This window comes from Talpa occidentalis, unplaced genomic scaffold, assembly GCF_014898055.3.
Source record: "Talpa occidentalis isolate TD23 unplaced genomic scaffold, MPIMG_talOcc4v2.1, whole genome shotgun sequence".
NCBI classification, from domain to species: domain Eukaryota; kingdom Metazoa; phylum Chordata; class Mammalia; order Eulipotyphla; family Talpidae; genus Talpa; species Talpa occidentalis.
Window position 1 is genome coordinate 1,994,946 of NW_026555331.1, and position 16,679 is coordinate 2,011,624.

At 35.4% G+C, this 16,679-nt stretch overlaps 1 protein-coding gene across 1 annotated transcript; it reads right to left on the reverse strand.

Moving 5' to 3' along the window:
• Positions 1-1,647: 1,647 nt before the first annotated feature.
• Positions 1,648-6,173, reverse strand: LOC119240139 (NKG2-F type II integral membrane protein-like). The gene is made up of 6 exons (XM_037504837.2): positions 5,905-6,173; positions 5,414-5,509; positions 4,844-4,921; positions 4,187-4,339; positions 2,882-2,982; positions 1,648-2,523 (listed from the first exon to the last, which is right to left on the reverse strand). The coding sequence occupies exons 1-6, from the start codon at positions 6,089-6,091 to the stop codon at positions 2,500-2,502; spliced, it is 639 nt and encodes a 212-aa protein (XP_037360734.1). The 5' UTR covers positions 6,092-6,173; the 3' UTR covers positions 1,648-2,499.
• Positions 6,174-16,679: the final 10,506 nt, after the last annotated feature.

Genomic DNA, 16,679 nt, shown 5'->3' on the forward strand with positions numbered 1-16,679 from the left:
TGTGGTGCAGCAGGTTGAGCACAGTGCAGTGAGCTGTCCTCAGCCTCTGCAGTCAGGTTAGATTCCCCGCCCACTAGGGAGATTCCCACATGGCACAGCAGACCTCTCCTGTCTGTCCTGCTGCTCCCCTCATCAGTGTCTTCAGTCCATCTGCCTGTTCTGCTCCCCACTCTGTCTTTGGTGAATCTCTCACCCTCCTGAGCCTCAGGTCTGTACCCCAGCTCTTGTATAAAAATAAATAAATCTTTTAAAAAAGATTTATTTTTATTTATTTATGCATACAATAAAGGGCTGTTGGCTAGAGTGCAGGAGGTGAGAGAATACACAAAAAACAGAGTGGGAAGCAAAACAGGCAGATCTACTGAAATATACTGCTGAGGCGAGGAACAGGCAAGATAGAAGAGGTCTCTGTGCAAGTGGTTTAGCCCCCTGGCCTGGGATCTAATTCATCAGTAGTGGCTGCGATTACTTGACCAGCACCAGACTAATCCCTGTGACATGAGGGAGCCCCCCCATTATGGTTTTTAGTAGGTACATAAGACAGTATTATGAATACATATTAATGTCTACACAAAATAGAAAATTTGTAGAAAATGTAATCACCAACAAGTTGTACAGCAAATAGTTCTACATGAAGAAACTTCATATGTGTTACAGCTACTGAGTTTTTACATAAAACTACCCTAAAATAGGTTACATGCTAAGATGATATCAGCAGTGAAACAACACTTAAATACTAAAGCACTCTGGGTAGTAGAAACAGGAAACCTTCCTAATGTAACCTTCATTCAAAAACTTTCTAATGCATAGCTGTGAACTCAAACTTAGTCTTTTCTTTTTGAGAATAAGAAAGAAAAATGTGCTGATTTAATCAAATATATACATGAATAAAGAATACACAGAAAGATTGCTATAGTTTTATTTCAAAAATGCAAGATGATCTAATATTTGAAAGAAATAAAGATGATTTACTTCATAATCATTTTATAAAGAAAACATTTCTCATTCCAATTGATGCAAAATGAATAAAAACATAATATAAAACCATTATAAAAATGAGAATGTGATGGCAAAATATTAATTGGATAGTGGTGATGAAAAAGTTACCATAAACTTCATATCTAAGAATGAATATTGAAATTGTTATCCCCAAAATGGGAATACATAGAGATCAATCACAGTAACTGCTACTCAACATTGGATATAAAACTCCGGTCTGTGAAAAGACAATTAAAAAAAGTAATTGCGCTTGGAAAGAAAAAACAACATTTGACTATTTACAATAAAATAACTATTTACATCAAAATTGATAATTCATATACTCATATTATAGATTCATATATAAGATTGATAAAATTAATACATAAAGTCAGCAAAAACACCGCATATAAATCCAATGAGCCAACTTCAGTTGTGTTGTTTTTTTACAGCACCAAATATTGCTGACAGATAGTTCAGACCTTTTTAAATGAAGTGTATTTACGAAAGCATAACATCATTTCTCTATGCCTTCTGTGAAAACACAAAGCATAATGAGCAAAAAAAAAATCTAATTTAAGGAAGGAATAAGGTTGATGTAGATTGAATAAATAAATAAGGTAAAGATGTGTAAACTCCAAATTACTTTAAAGATTAAATGTTCTCAAAGGTCATCACAGAATTTTTTAAAACAATTTATTGAGATATAATAAATAAAGCATAAAATTCAGCCATGTAAAGTGAATAAATCAAAGCCATTTGCCATGTTCAGAGTTTGCAACATCACTACTGTTGGCACTGAAAATGTTCCATCATTTCAAAAAGAAACAAAGAACAAATCAGTGGCCATTTCCTCATCCTACCTCTCCTCAGTCCCTTTCTACCCTCAATCCAGTTTCTGTATGAAAGTGATTTTGTCATTACTAATAACTGGACTCACACAGCAAATGAGCTTTCTTTAAAAAAAAAAAAAAGATTTATTTATGCATTTAAGAACTTGTGTATAGGTCAGAGGTGTGGGGGGTGACCAGATTCACCAGAGACAGAGTGGAGAACAGAGCAGGCAGACTGACTGAAGTACACTGCTGAGGGGAGCAGCAGGCTAGGCAGGAGAGGTCCCCTGAGCCATGTGGGTTGCTCCCTGTGGATCTAACTCATACTGCAGTGGCTGGCCATAGCTTGATAGCACTGTAATTAACCCCTGTGCCAACAGGGAGGCCTCCAATGATCTTTCTAAAGGTTGAAAACCACAAAAAATGACAGGCACTAAAGTAATGCTATCTGTACTTTGGCTGAACATGGTGTATTTAAACAATTATTTTGAAAAAAAATGCCATTAAAACAAAAAACAATCTCAATAACAAGACATTTCCTGAATTGGAAAGTTACACAAATAAATCCAAACTTAGTTTTTTTTTTTGTTTGTTTGTTTTAATTTACATCTTATGCTTGCAATAATACATCTTTGGAAATTCACAATTGTCTGCATAATAGGTAGATTGTAGGGTAACACAGTGATAGTTAGCAGATGATGATTCTCTTATCCTGTAATAAAGAAAAAGGCATAATTCTGTTGTTATAGAATGTTGGGGCAAACCAAGAACAATAGCATTGCTTTTAATTGCAATATAAGCCTATTTTGAAAATGGATGAAGACAATATTTTGGAATATTGCCAGAGTTGGGACTAAGAAAAACTGAGCTTTCCTTTCTTCAATATTTATCAATATTCCACTCACGTTCAACACCATTCTTCATGTCTATAATTTAAATTCAAAGCACTAACATCATTCTTCTTATATTCCTTTTCATACCTTTCTTCTCTTAAGTTCTATAATGGTGGGGCAAACCAAAAAGCAATAGCATTTTTAATGCTACTATAACATTATTTAAATATAACTTACTCTAGTTGGGAAGATGACCCATTTACCAATATCCATGGCTGATCGCTGCCAGAACGGTAGACTCCAATCCATGACAAAGCCCGTATGAATTCCATAAATTTCTATTCAAACATAAAGATCTTTCACTTACATAGGAATGTGAAAGGCTTCATTTTTTTTAAAATAACACAAGTAATGTGTTCTTTCAAAATATTCTACATTTTCAGAAGGAAGAGACAGATTCCAATCCTACACCATATACACACAGTGTAGTGAAAACTAACAGCATGATGCCAAAACTCTCACAGGTACATCACAATTATATAACATGAGCTCCTAAGCATTTATATTTTGGAACTTCATTCTTCTTGTCATGTGAACAAGATAAAATTCTGACCAGGGTTATGACCTGCCAGTACAAATGTACAACAGGAGGGGTTCAGGGCTGCCATTCCTCCCTGAGGTGAGGGGTCCTGTGCAGCAACAGCAGGGCAGCCTAACAAGGGCAATGCCTCAGGACAGTGACAAAGGTCAGTAGCCTGGACATGCTTCACCTCCCACCACCAGGGACAGGTGAGCAGGACTGGGAAGTGGAGTTGGGATAACTAAGGTTACCCTATGACTGAAAATACGGAACTCAGGAAGCTTCTTTATCTCTGAGAAGATGACACTCACTTTGGGCACCTGACACATTAAACAGAATGGATTTTAAAATGTTATCATCAAAAATCTGCAGTGAAAATTAGAAAAATTGCAGATAAATGCAATATGCAGATGGATTACTGAGGAATTATAGGGGAGTGGCTTGACAGGAACGAAAGCATATACAAGTATGATTGCATTTCAGTTCATAGGCAGGAAAAAGATCTATGAAACCAAAAGTCAAATCAGTGATTAAATAACCAGACAGCAAGAGTGAAGAGAGAACAGACAGGATGTCTGGGGTGCACTGTGACTTCTATTCAGGATCTTCTCTGCAGACACAATTTTCATTCACTTGATGATTAATCTACCCGATCAAAAATGGTCACCTTTCTTGATGTGTATTAAACAGCAATCTATTTAATATATACACACATGTATTATATATATATAAATATATATATATGTATATTGGTATAATGGTTCTCTAAGAAAGCCAAGAACTGGGTATTTAAATGTTTATTAACTGGTTAAAGTTTTTAGCAAAATCCTCAATATCAGAAAATGGAATGTTATACAAACTTGAAAATAAACTACAAATTTGTACAAAAATCTATGAGTTCTACAAGTATAAAATTGAGTGAAATGTTTTCAATAAAGTGGTTGAGACACTGAATTTCTTACCATTTCTTCTTGAGATTCTATGTAGAGCAGCTGAGAGTTCATACACTGACAGGCCCTCATGCTCTCCTTCCAGGTTTTTTTTTTCAGCACTAAAGTAATAGCAGTTGTTGGAGTATGAAAACCACCCCTGTGGACAAGGGCCACAATGGTATTCTGAAGGGAAATTATGACTTATTAATTAAAACTATTTGATTTAATAATATAAGACATATCATATATACAACTGGATATGAATATACATGTGCATAACACATGCACACACATCACAGCTAGGACATACAACACACAATCACAGATAAGAGGTAGCTTCTCATGCTATAATTAATTTGTCCATATGGATCAAAATCACACAAGTAATATGCACTGTGTAAGTCCTGACAAGAATAAATAAAGTCATTTTTAATAGCAGAATTGTTTATATAGATATAATAGCAACAGGACATGAGCCAATAGGCCCCATGGGTGTAGAGGTTCTAAGTGAATTTTCTTCCTGTTGTTGCAGATGATGAACCCCCTCCTATTATCTTTATTCATGAATATATTTATTTGATTTCATAATGTATGTTTTACCAGAAAATTTGTAACCTTTTTACCCAGTCTAACATATATGCATAATATAAACTGTACTAACATCAGAATTGTGGAATCATTGTGTACCTTCCTGGCTTTTTGTTACATTTGGGCAATCATTCTGCTCTGAGGAGAAACCATTCTGCCTTGGCTCTTCAGTAGTATCTAGAAAAATATGAGAATGCTTATAAAAATTAAACTTTTCAGTAATTAATAATCAATTTAATATTCCAAAATTAGAAATATTGCATGTTTGTAGAGTTATAATAATAGACATATAATGATAAAATTAAGTCTCTGAAAAAATTAACAAAGAATAAAGATTTGGGAGAAAATATCACAAAAATTTAGAGTCAAATTTCACCATCTTTTACAGTCTGTAGTTTCCAAATATCAAAAATCATTTCATAGTTTTCAATAGAGTCTTTCAGTCTCCTAAAGCGTGACTTTGAATCATGATATCTGAATCTACATAAAATAATCTTTGCAATCATTCTTTATATTTGTGCTTTGATAGGTGAGATTAACCATTCAACATTTAATTAAACTGTCAGATTAACACAATAGTTCTATTCCTTAATATTATGAGATATTAAAAGGCACTGACAATCATTGTGTGAAAAGTCCCATTATATAATCTTTCATAAATTTACCTACAGGAAATAGCCAACACTGCCACAATAATGCCTATCAAGACAAGGCAGGTGAGTCCCAAGGTTCCAGCAATGCACTTCTCTGGAGGTGCTGCTAAGCCTGCAGGGAGAGAAATAGAAACACTGAGAAAGGACGGATGGAGACAGTCGTTCACTTTACACATAACAAAATCTACATGCACAGGGAGTTACAGAAATAAATTTGGACCTGTGACTTCTATCTCCCACTGGAATCTTTACTCCAGAGTATAACATTGCTTTTTTAGTAAACAATACACCCACGAATTTTTGTTTGTCAACAATTATAAATTATAACAATACCTGGAAAAAAAGACCCATCAGATTTCCTGCTAGAAAACCATATTCCAATGCCAAATTCTGATCCTCACAAATGAAAAATATGTCAGTTTATTCCCAATTCTTGGTGCACCTCCACCCCTCTACATCTCCCAGAACAGTTCTGCTGTGCGTCTGCTAAGTATTTTTTTTTTTTACCTTTGAGGTGACAGGACTTGCCATTCTCCTGAGGATCCAGAGCAGCATTGTGAAGACTTAGTTCTGCATAGGTTACTCCCTGCTCTGTTACGGTAGTGGAGCTTTTACTCCCTTTAGGTTTCACTTGCGGCCTTTTTGAGTCCTTTGCCAGCTTCAGCTCTGCATAGGTGACTCTTTGCTCGTTCATCTCTGCTGCTCTGTAAAGTCAGGAACTGCGCTCTGTGATAAATGTTTCTCGGCCGTTAAGAAATTGTCCCAGGGCCAGATCACTATGGGCGGAGCGTGAGCTGAGTGACAGATTCATTGCAGTTGAACAACAACATATCTGGTCGAAAGTCCTAGAGCACTAAAGTAGTATCACCAGTGGCGGATCCCATCACTCCAACATACAATGATGTAAAAAAATATTACCTCAATGAAAAAATTTAAAAAAATACAAAATCCTAGGAAACTTAAACATATGTTTCATGACAGAATAAGTAGTTTTTCAAAGGCTATTCCATGCTCACATGATAGTATTGGTTGGAAAATGAAAAGCAAAAAATTTAACTAAATTTGAGAAGTTCATAACCAATATTATCTTTATTAATCAGTTATATTCCACAGCAGCATCTTAATCATTTGTGTAACTGTATTTAAATGAAAATGGTGACTTAGAAAAAATGATGCAACCATTTTTATGTCAATTTTTAAAACTAATGGTTAAAGAATGAATGTTCTATTGAAAAATAGCAGTGTTAGCATTTCCTACACTAATAATTTTTATTTAGTATGTCTTTCATTATTGCTATATTCTGAGAAAGTTTAAATTATAATGAAATTTTGTTAATGGCATGCTAATCTCGTCCAAAACATAAACAATAATGAAAACAAAACAACAAAAATTAATATTTTTAAATACATAATTTTAAGTAATAAAAGGGATATGTAATATGATATGTATATATTGTTTCATTAATTATTGGAACAAAATTATTGGTTAATATTTCCTGAAAGATTCTATAATTATCCAAACTAATGAATGTTACCTTATTTGTGCAAGTGACTGCAATAAATTAAAATTCATAATTTAGTAATTCAGCCAACAGACTCTGTAATGAGTGGGATCTAGAATTAATTCTGACTTTGATTCTAAATATCACGTATTAATTTCGACTCATTAAAAAAAGGAAAAATAAAATAGAGTAATATAGAGTCTTTCAACTTAGTTTTAGTTTACTAATCTAAAATGGAAATAGGAATATCTAAGATATAATACATGTAAAATATGATACTCAATAGGACATTTCTGAGCTGTCAATAGTACATGCCTTATTTTAATTATTATTTTGATACAACCACCAAGTTTTTCCCATTTCATAACATTTATACCATGTAACCTAATTCACTAGAGAGAGTTTGTTTTATTAGTGTGGTATTTCTTGTACAATGCTTTGTTTATTTTTAAGCATTTTCTATACTTTTAGTTTCAAAATAGCATTTTATAGAAGCTATCTCATCTCGATTTCTGTTAACATTAAAAACTTTTATATTGACTCTATAGAAGTGGTATTATCTTTGATCTTCATGGTGGAATGAATTCATGTAAGGGTCTAATTTTAAAGATGGAACTAAATGCAAAAAATACATAGAATTATATTTGTATCAATTACAAATTACAAAAAATAAACTGTCCTTGTCATGATCTGTGAAATTTCAAGTTAAATGGCATTGATTTACAAATATAATTATGCACAGATATTATATACTTGGCTAATGCTCCTCTGGAAAGAATTCAAATATTTTGAGAAATCCTCAAAATATTTCATTCACTTCTTGTGTTTTACCTGAATTATTCAATAAAGAAACCAATGTTCTCTTTGATTCTCTTTGATTTGATTACATATGAATTGTATATCAATTGCCTCACATCTAACCTTCATAAAATTCCACTAAAAGACATGGACCAGCAGAAAGAGAGGAGAGGAGCAACACATACCTTCTGTTGGCTAGGAAGCTGTGCATCCTTGAGTGAAGGAGGAGACACCTCCACACTGATTTTCACAGGGACTGGCCCACAGAGCATCCTACCAGCAGTGCAGGAGGGTTCCCTCTTCTCCACATCCTCACCAGCACTTGTTCTGATCTGTGATCACAAACAATATCTGTGATGCTCAGAACTGCCCTGTGAAGTTTCAGAGTGAAGCAAGAGTGGAAAAAGTAGATTTCTCATGAATGTGCCACTAGCAGTTTGAACAGGAAATTGTTTACTTGGGCTATTTTGAAGACAGTTCACCTCATCACACACCTGCAGACTATAGGAGATGATGGGTTTACAGTGTGTCATTTACGTTTTTCATTTTCAAATGCCTCTGAAATATATCAGGGGACAAAAGACTTGAACACCCATGCTTGTAACTTGTTTCCATAGCAACCATAAATGCTGAAAACTTAGGCCTTCTTAAGACTCTCTCAGATGTTTAAATTCTATTATAAAGCAAGATTCATAAATCTTGACATTATATATTTTTCCCCAATACTCTTATTATATAATTTTATATTATAATGGACAAATTAATATCATCTATTACCAATAAGTGTTTAATGATGTTTGTCACTAATTATTCTAAAAAATCACTACATTTCCAAATTTTTCTATAATAGCAAATGTCAATATCTAAACTTCCCAACATATCTTCCTTAGTTCTTAAAATTGCTGAATTTAATTTTATTCTTTATAAATAAGCTGCTTAGATTACCACTGATTAAAAAAAACAATATTAAAGCATATTGTCATTCCAGTGACTGAAATAGTACCACCATTCATTCATTCATCCTCCAATTATAATCATGTTTTAATAGGAATACTTGTTGTAAATTATAATAACCTAAGGGTACTTTACTTATGTAAAGGAATTACAAAAGTAACTTTCAAAAATCTCACTGAACCAAAAATTGGGGAGAGTAGAAAAAAATAGACTTTTAAAAGTTTATTATCACAGAAATGCAAATCAAGACCACAAGGAGATACCACATCATACCTGAGAGAGCTCTATATCAAAAAGATCAGAAAAATCAAGTGTTGGTGAGGATGAAATCTATGGTCAAACAATGTAAAGTCTCATAATTATTCAAAATAATAAGAGTTGCTATAATTTACTCTATGATATATATATAGAAACAGTCATACAAGGGTATGTGTATATATACATATACATACAAACATTTGAATGCATATGTAATTTGTGACTGTTTCTAGTTTGAATATCCAGTGATCCTTCAATAGATGAATTGGAACTCAATAACAAGCAAAGATACCCTTTTCAGGTTAAGTATCAGCGTTATCACAGATGTGGCCTGAATTTCATCCCCAGAGAGGGAGCTGACTCACGTGGCCTAACAGACCTCTCCTGTCACCCAGCTACTCCCTTCAACAGTGTATTTCAGTAGACCCTCCTGTTCTGCTCCCCACTCTGTCTCTGGTGAATCCTCTCATGAGCCCACCCCCACACCTTTGCTCTACACCCCAGTTCTGCATGCATAGATATAAAATCATTATTTTAAATGATTTTTAAAAATATATGCATATAAGAATTGGGGTTTAAGCTAGAGGTGCAGGGGGTGAGAGGATTCACCAGAGACAGAGTTGGGAAAAGAACAGGGAGATCTACCGAGACACACTGGGGAAGGGAGCAGTGGGAGAGAGACAGGGAGGTTTGCTGTGCCATGTGGGTTAGCTCCATGGCTTGGAGTTAACTCATACCACAGTGGATGGCTATTGCTTGACAGTACTGAGACTTTCAACCCTGAGCCACCAGGGAGGCCCTCAAAAAAAAATCTCTAAAAAAAAATATCCTTTATATATAATGACAAAATAAATTCATTCTCATGAAAAAATATTTAATGAATAGAACTAATTTCAAGATGACTCTAACTGAAGGATATGTTTAAAGAGCTTGTAAAGGGCCTTCCTGCTGGCCTAGGGTTAACTGTTTAAATTATTGTTACATATTATATTTAAATATAAGTAATTATGAAGTACCAAAATTGGCAGACCAAAAGCTTTCAACACAAGGCAACCAAGACCTAAGAAAAAGAATACCTCAGGTCTCCCTGGTGGCATAAGGGGTTAAGCATACCACTGTGAAGCTATCCACAGCTCAGCAGCATGAGTTCAATCCCCTGCAGGCTAGGGCACTACCCACATGGCACAGCAGACCTCTCCTGACTTGCCCGCTGCTCCCCTCAGCAGTGTATTTCAGTCAGTCTGCCTGTTCTGTTCCCCACTCTGTCTCTGGTAATCCTCTCACCCCCGCACCCTCCACACCTGTGGCCTACACCCAAGATCTTCTGGAAGGAAGGAAGGAAGGAAGGAAGAAAAAAACTGAAAGAGAAAGAAGAAAACTTAAAGTTGTCAATGTGATGTAAAAAATCCCTCAGAAAAGCTAATGAAGGAGATGCAACAAAACTCATAAAATCAAACGAATTAATTAAGAAAAAAAGTTAATGGTAAGAATGTAAAATTGTGTTTTTATTTAATTAAAAAGAGATCTTTAATTGTTTACCTTGGAATCTCATGGCTCCACAATGCTTATTCAACACTCAAGTGCTTTTTCATTGCTAGCAGTTTATCATTTGCATGTATTTATGAATTTATGATTGTAGTAAGTTTATGAGAACTGTTTATGGGGAAACTTGCAGGAAATCTTGGATAATATGACACATATGGTTTAGAACAAAAGTGAAGAAAAAAGTAAAATATAAACCTCAGATATGGAGATCATTAAATTAGTATTTGATAGCCAATTCAGAGCATGTGGGAAGCAAAAGCTAACTTTTTCCATGTTGTCTTAGAGTCACACACACACACACACACACACACACACACACACACCTCAATGGTGGTCTGTAAGGGAGAGGCCTCATTAAAAGGTCAAACAGCATATTAAATGTGAATGTCTATTTTATCCACAAGTTTACACTCATTAATTAATAATAAATACAAACTTCAGATTAGAAATTTTAGAACTGAAGATTGGACCACACAATGTGTCCATCCTGTGTTCTCTTTGGAGCTGACTCAGGCCTTAGAGTCACACACATTCTTCTACAGTGATTTTGAAAACATATTTACTGATATAGAAATTTTAGACAGTCACCATCTCCTCTAAAAGAAGTACTGAACTAAATACTGTTAATTCTCAAGTGCAAATAAGAACCCATTATGTTCCACACCCCAGGAACATGAATCGAAAGTTAAACACGAACATGAATCGAAAGTTAAACACAAGAAAGCTTCTACTTTGGCCTTTTATCACTGACTTCTCTGTGACTCTTTCTATTCTAAACCCACCCATTTTTGGCATCCTCCTAACATCATTCTTTATAATTATATAGTTGAGTTGAGGAACATGTGATCTGACTGAACCTCCCTGTACAAGGCATCACACCATGCCCATCAAGAGTACCCACAATCCTCCACCCTAGTTCATTGAGTTCCCCTTGCCACCTTGAAATCCCCACCACCAATTCACCTGTGAACCATCACCATAGTCCCTTGTGCTCTTCCCACCCATTTTGATCCTACTCTTTTCTCTGCCTCTGCAGAATGTCTCTGGTTTGTACTTGCTTGTTGATTTTGAATTTCACTTATTGTAATTGTTTTTTTCCTCCTGATCTCTTATTTGGATCCTCTACATTCCTCCTATAAGTGAAACCATCTGGTATTTTTCTTTTTTCCTCTGCCTTATTTCACTGAGAATGATCCCTTCCAGCTCCATCCATATGCTGTGAATAGCATGAGTTTATCATTTTTTATTTTTTATTGTAAGCATTGTGCATTTTATTTTTTAAGATTTATTTTATTTTATATTCCCCATACAATTGCACCCCCTTATTTTGACCCCAATCCCTCTCTCTCCTGTGCCCCCATAGTGTGTCTTGTTTATAGTTGCTTGTTGTTTTGATTTTTTCTTTATTATAGTTATTCTTTTTTCTGCTTCCTTATTTAGGTTTTCTTGATTCCTGCTATGAGTGAGACCCTCCGGTATTTTTCTTTTTCTTTCTGGCTTATTTCGCTGAGCATGATCCCTTCCAGCTCCATCCATGTTGCTGCAAATTGCATGAGTTTATCATTTTTAATTGCTGAGTAATATTCCATGGTATATATACCAAATCTTCTTGAACTTGTCATGTATTTTTCCAAAATTATTTTAAAGATTAAATGTTCTCAATATTATCACAGGATTTTTTTAGAAACAGCTTTATTGAGATTAATTAATAAAGCATAAAATTCAGCCATTTAAAGTGAATAAATCAAAGACATTTTGCATATTCAGAGTTTGAAATCTCACTACTCATAACACTGAAAAAAAGTTCCATCATTTCAAAAAGAAACGGAACACCAATCAGTGACCAGTTCCATATCCACCTATCCTCAGTTCCTGGGAACCCCCAATCCACTTTCTGTATTAAAGTGAATTTGCCATTATGTATAACTGGACTCACACAACAAATCATCTTTCTTAAGGTTGAACATCATGAAATGTTGAAAAAAATATGTCGGGCACAAAAGTAATGTTATCTGTATTTTTTTTGTGAGCATAGTACATTTCAAAAAATTATGTTGAAAAATGTCATTAAAACAAAAATCAAATTTACTGTATTATTTCTTGAAATGGAAAGTTACACAAAGAAATCTAAACTTAGCTTTTTTTTTAATTTAAGGCTTAAGCTTGCAGTAATACATATATGGAATATCACAATTCTCTGCATAATATTCAGATTTTTAATAACACAATATAGATAGCAAGTGTTAGATTTCACATCCTGTAACAAAGAAAAAGGCATAATTCTGTTGTTATATAATGTTTGGTGCAACATTAGCTTTTTTTTTTAAGATTTATTTATTTATTTATTTATTTATTTGTCTATACAAGCACTGGGTACAGTCAGAAGTGTGGAAGGGTGAGAGAATTCACCAGAGCCAGAGTGGAGAGCAGAACAGGCAGAGTGACGAAGTACACTGCTGAGGGGAGAGCAGGTGGCAGGAGGGAGTCTGCGCGCCATGTGGGATGGGCCCCTTCTTGACCCCGGCGCTGCAGAGGCTGCAGGCAACTTCGCAACCCAGCGCTCAACCGCTGCGCCACCGGGGAGGCCAACAATAGCATTTTTAATTCTACTATAACATCATTTAAATAAAACACTGTAGTTGGGAAGTTGACCCATTTATAAACATCCATGGCTGATCGTTGTCATTTTGGTTAGACTCCAATCCATGATGAAACTGGTATGGATTTCATAAATTTCTATTCAAACATAAAGAAGTTTACTTACACAGGAAAAAAAAAAAAAAAAAAACACAGGGCCTTTGTGGCACAGCGGTTGAGCACTGGGTTGCGAAGTTGCCCAAAGCCTCTGCAGCACTGGTTTGATCCCTGGCCCGCAGGGTGAGGGTCCCACATGGCGCACAGACCTCTCCTGCTGCCCTCTGCTCCCTTAGCAGTGTACTTCGTCATTCTGCCTGCTCTGTTCCCCGCTCTGGCTCTGGTGAATTCTCTCACCCTCCTGCGCTTCTGACTGTACCCAGTGCTTGTCTCTTTTGCTGTGCAGAAGCTCTTTAATTTGATGTAGTCCCAGTGTTATCTTTGCCTTCACTATCACTGTTTGGGTGATGTGTCTGTAAAGATGTCTTTGATGTGCAAATCACGTAGTGTTTCGCCTATATTTCCTTCTATGTATTTATGGTTTCAGGTCTTATGTCTAGTTCTTTAATCCATTTTGAGTTGATTTTTTTGTATGGTGTGAGGTAGTGGTCAAGCTTCATTTTCTTTTGCATGTACCAACCCAGTTTTCCCAGCACCATTTATTGAACAAACTTTCTTTGCTCCAATGCATAGTCTTTGCTCCTTTGTCAAAGATTAGTTGACCATAAATCTGTGGGTTATTTCTGGATTTTCTATTTGATTCCATTGGTCTGTATGTCTGTTCTTGTTCCAATACCATGCAGTTTTGATGATTATGGCTTTGTAGTAGAGTTTGAAGTCTGGGAGTGTGATGCCTCCATTCCCTTCTTTTATTTTTTTCAGGAGAGCTTTGGCTATTCGGGTGTTTTTTGTGATTCCATGAATTTCATCAAGCAGTGATAGTGAAGGCAAAGATAAACAGCTGGGACTACATCAAATTAAAGAGCTTCTGCACAGCAAAGAGACAATAACAAAAAAAAAGAGAAACCCCACCAACTGGGAGAACATTTTTGCACACAACACTAATGATAAGGACTGATCACAAAAATCTGCAAAGAGCTGATGAGACTCAACAACAACAAAGAAAATAATCCAGTCAAAAATGGGCAGAAGAGCTAAAAGAAACTTCTCTGAAGAGGAAATGCACATGGCCAACAGACATATGAAAAATGTTCAACATCACTTGTACAGGGAAATGCAAATCAAAACTACCATGAGATACCATCTTACCCCAGTGAGAATGGCACATATTAAAAAAACCAGCAACAACAAATGTTGGCGAGGGTGTGGAGAAAAAGAACTCTTCTGCACTGTTGGTGGGAGTACAAACTGGTCCAACCACTATGGCAGAGCTTGTGTGGAGATTTCTGGACCTACTAAACATAGAGCTTCCATATGATCCAGCAATTCCACTCCTAGGTATTTGCCCAAAGGACACAGAAACATCAATTCCAAAGAACACCTGCACCCCTATGTTTATAGCAGTTCTATTTACAATAGCTACGCTTGGAAACAGCCCAAATACCCAAAAATAGATGACTGGATCAAGAAGATGTGGTATATATATTATCCCATGGAATATTACTCAGCATTCAAAAAAGATAAAAACATGCAACTTGCAGCAACATGGATGGCGCTGGAAGGGATCATGCTCAGTGAAATAAGCCAGAAAGAAAAAGAAAATACCAGATAGTCTCACTCATAGCAGGAATCTAGAAAACTTAAGTAAGGGACCAGGAAAATGAATAACTATAAGAAAGTGAAAATCAAAATCAAAAAAAAACTATGAACCAGGGACACTTTTTAGGGGGGGGGGGGAGGGGAGGGATTGGGGTCAGAAGGGGGGGTTGCAATTGTATGGGGAATATAAAAAAATAAAATTTATTATATAAAAAAATTTAAAAATAAAATAACCAATTGTCCTTGTATATATGCACTTGAGTAATTCTGTACCTAAAGACTTGAATATTTGAAGATAACCTATAATATGTTTCATATATCACACTTATTTTCCAACCCTGAATTATTCAGCAAAAAATGTTTTCTGTAATTTGATTGCATACCAATTGTTGCCATCATATACAGCATTTGTGATCAATGAGATGAGCTGGTAGAGTGACAGGAGCATAGAAACGCGTACCTTCTCTTGGCCAAGAGTGGATTTCCTCTATTTGAGATCTGGTTACTCTGGAAAACAGAGACAAACAAAATCTGTGGTTTACTCAGACGCTCCTGTGAAGGTGCAGAGTGAAACAACATGGAAAAAAGTAGATTTCTTGTCAAAGTGTCACTAAACCTGAACAGGAAATCCTAGCTATTGTGAAGGCAGTTTCTGATCACATACCTCCAGAGCAAAGGAGACTGAACTTGTAGCGTGTCATTTAGTTTGTCCATTGATATATGCCTCTGAGAAATTGTGTTCTTATTCTAAAAGATATCAGGGGACAAAAGACTTAACCAGGGCCTCCCCGGTGGCGTCGTGGTTTGAACACTGGGTGTGAAGCTGCCCGCGGCTCTGGCCACCAGGTCGATCCCCAGCTGCTCCCCGGCCACCAGAGGAGGGTCCCACATGGCGCGCAGACCTCTTCTGCAGCCCGCTGCTCCCCTCAGCCGTGTACTTCGGGTCCTTCTGCCTGCTCTGCTCCCCACTCTGGCTCTGGTGAATTCTCTCACCCTCCCGCGCTTCTGACTGTACCCAGTGCATGTATAAACAAAACAAAGAAACAAACAAACAAAATAATAAATAATACATGCCTCTTTAAAAAAAAATAAATAAATTGAGTAATTAATTAATAAAAGACTTAACCATACTTGGCTGTTAAATTGCTTCCAGCTGAACCACAAACACACAAAAACTAGAGTTAAGTGTCTAGTAAATGTTTCACTGCTAGACAAGTTACTGAGTCTTGGCATTACATATCATTTTCTTATACTCTCACATGTCAATTTTATTTTAATGGAAACATTCTAAAACCATAATCCCCTAAGTATATATATTAAATAAGATGTTACTAATTATGTATTAAACAAGTTGTCACTAATTTTCTGAAGAATTACATTTTCAACTTTATTACAATAGTCCCTTGATCACCAATTCCCAAGCTTTTCCTCTCTATTTCACTGCATTCAATTTTTAATTTTTAAACAGTTGTTTAGCTTGCCACTGATAAAAATTGTCTCTTGGCATGATAAGCTTTTTAAAAGAATTGATTATATCACCATTCCGTGATTGAAATATTAAATAATTTCTCATTATGCTTTCCATTGATTCATCGTCTAATGATAATATAATCAACAAGTGATTTACTTACAAAAAGTCTGTGTTTTCATAGGAATATGTTGTAAATATGACAATAGTCCAACTCTAACTGTTGAGGGGGAAAAAGTTATTTTTTTAAATATCACTTAACCAAAAAATTGGAGGACAGAAAAAGTAGGTTTTTAAAGCACAAAGTCACACTACTCATTATTAAAAGAAATGTAAAGCATTCTAGTTTAAAAGAAACATTCTCTAACAGAATTCAAAAAAAATAGAGAGTAACCATAAAAATG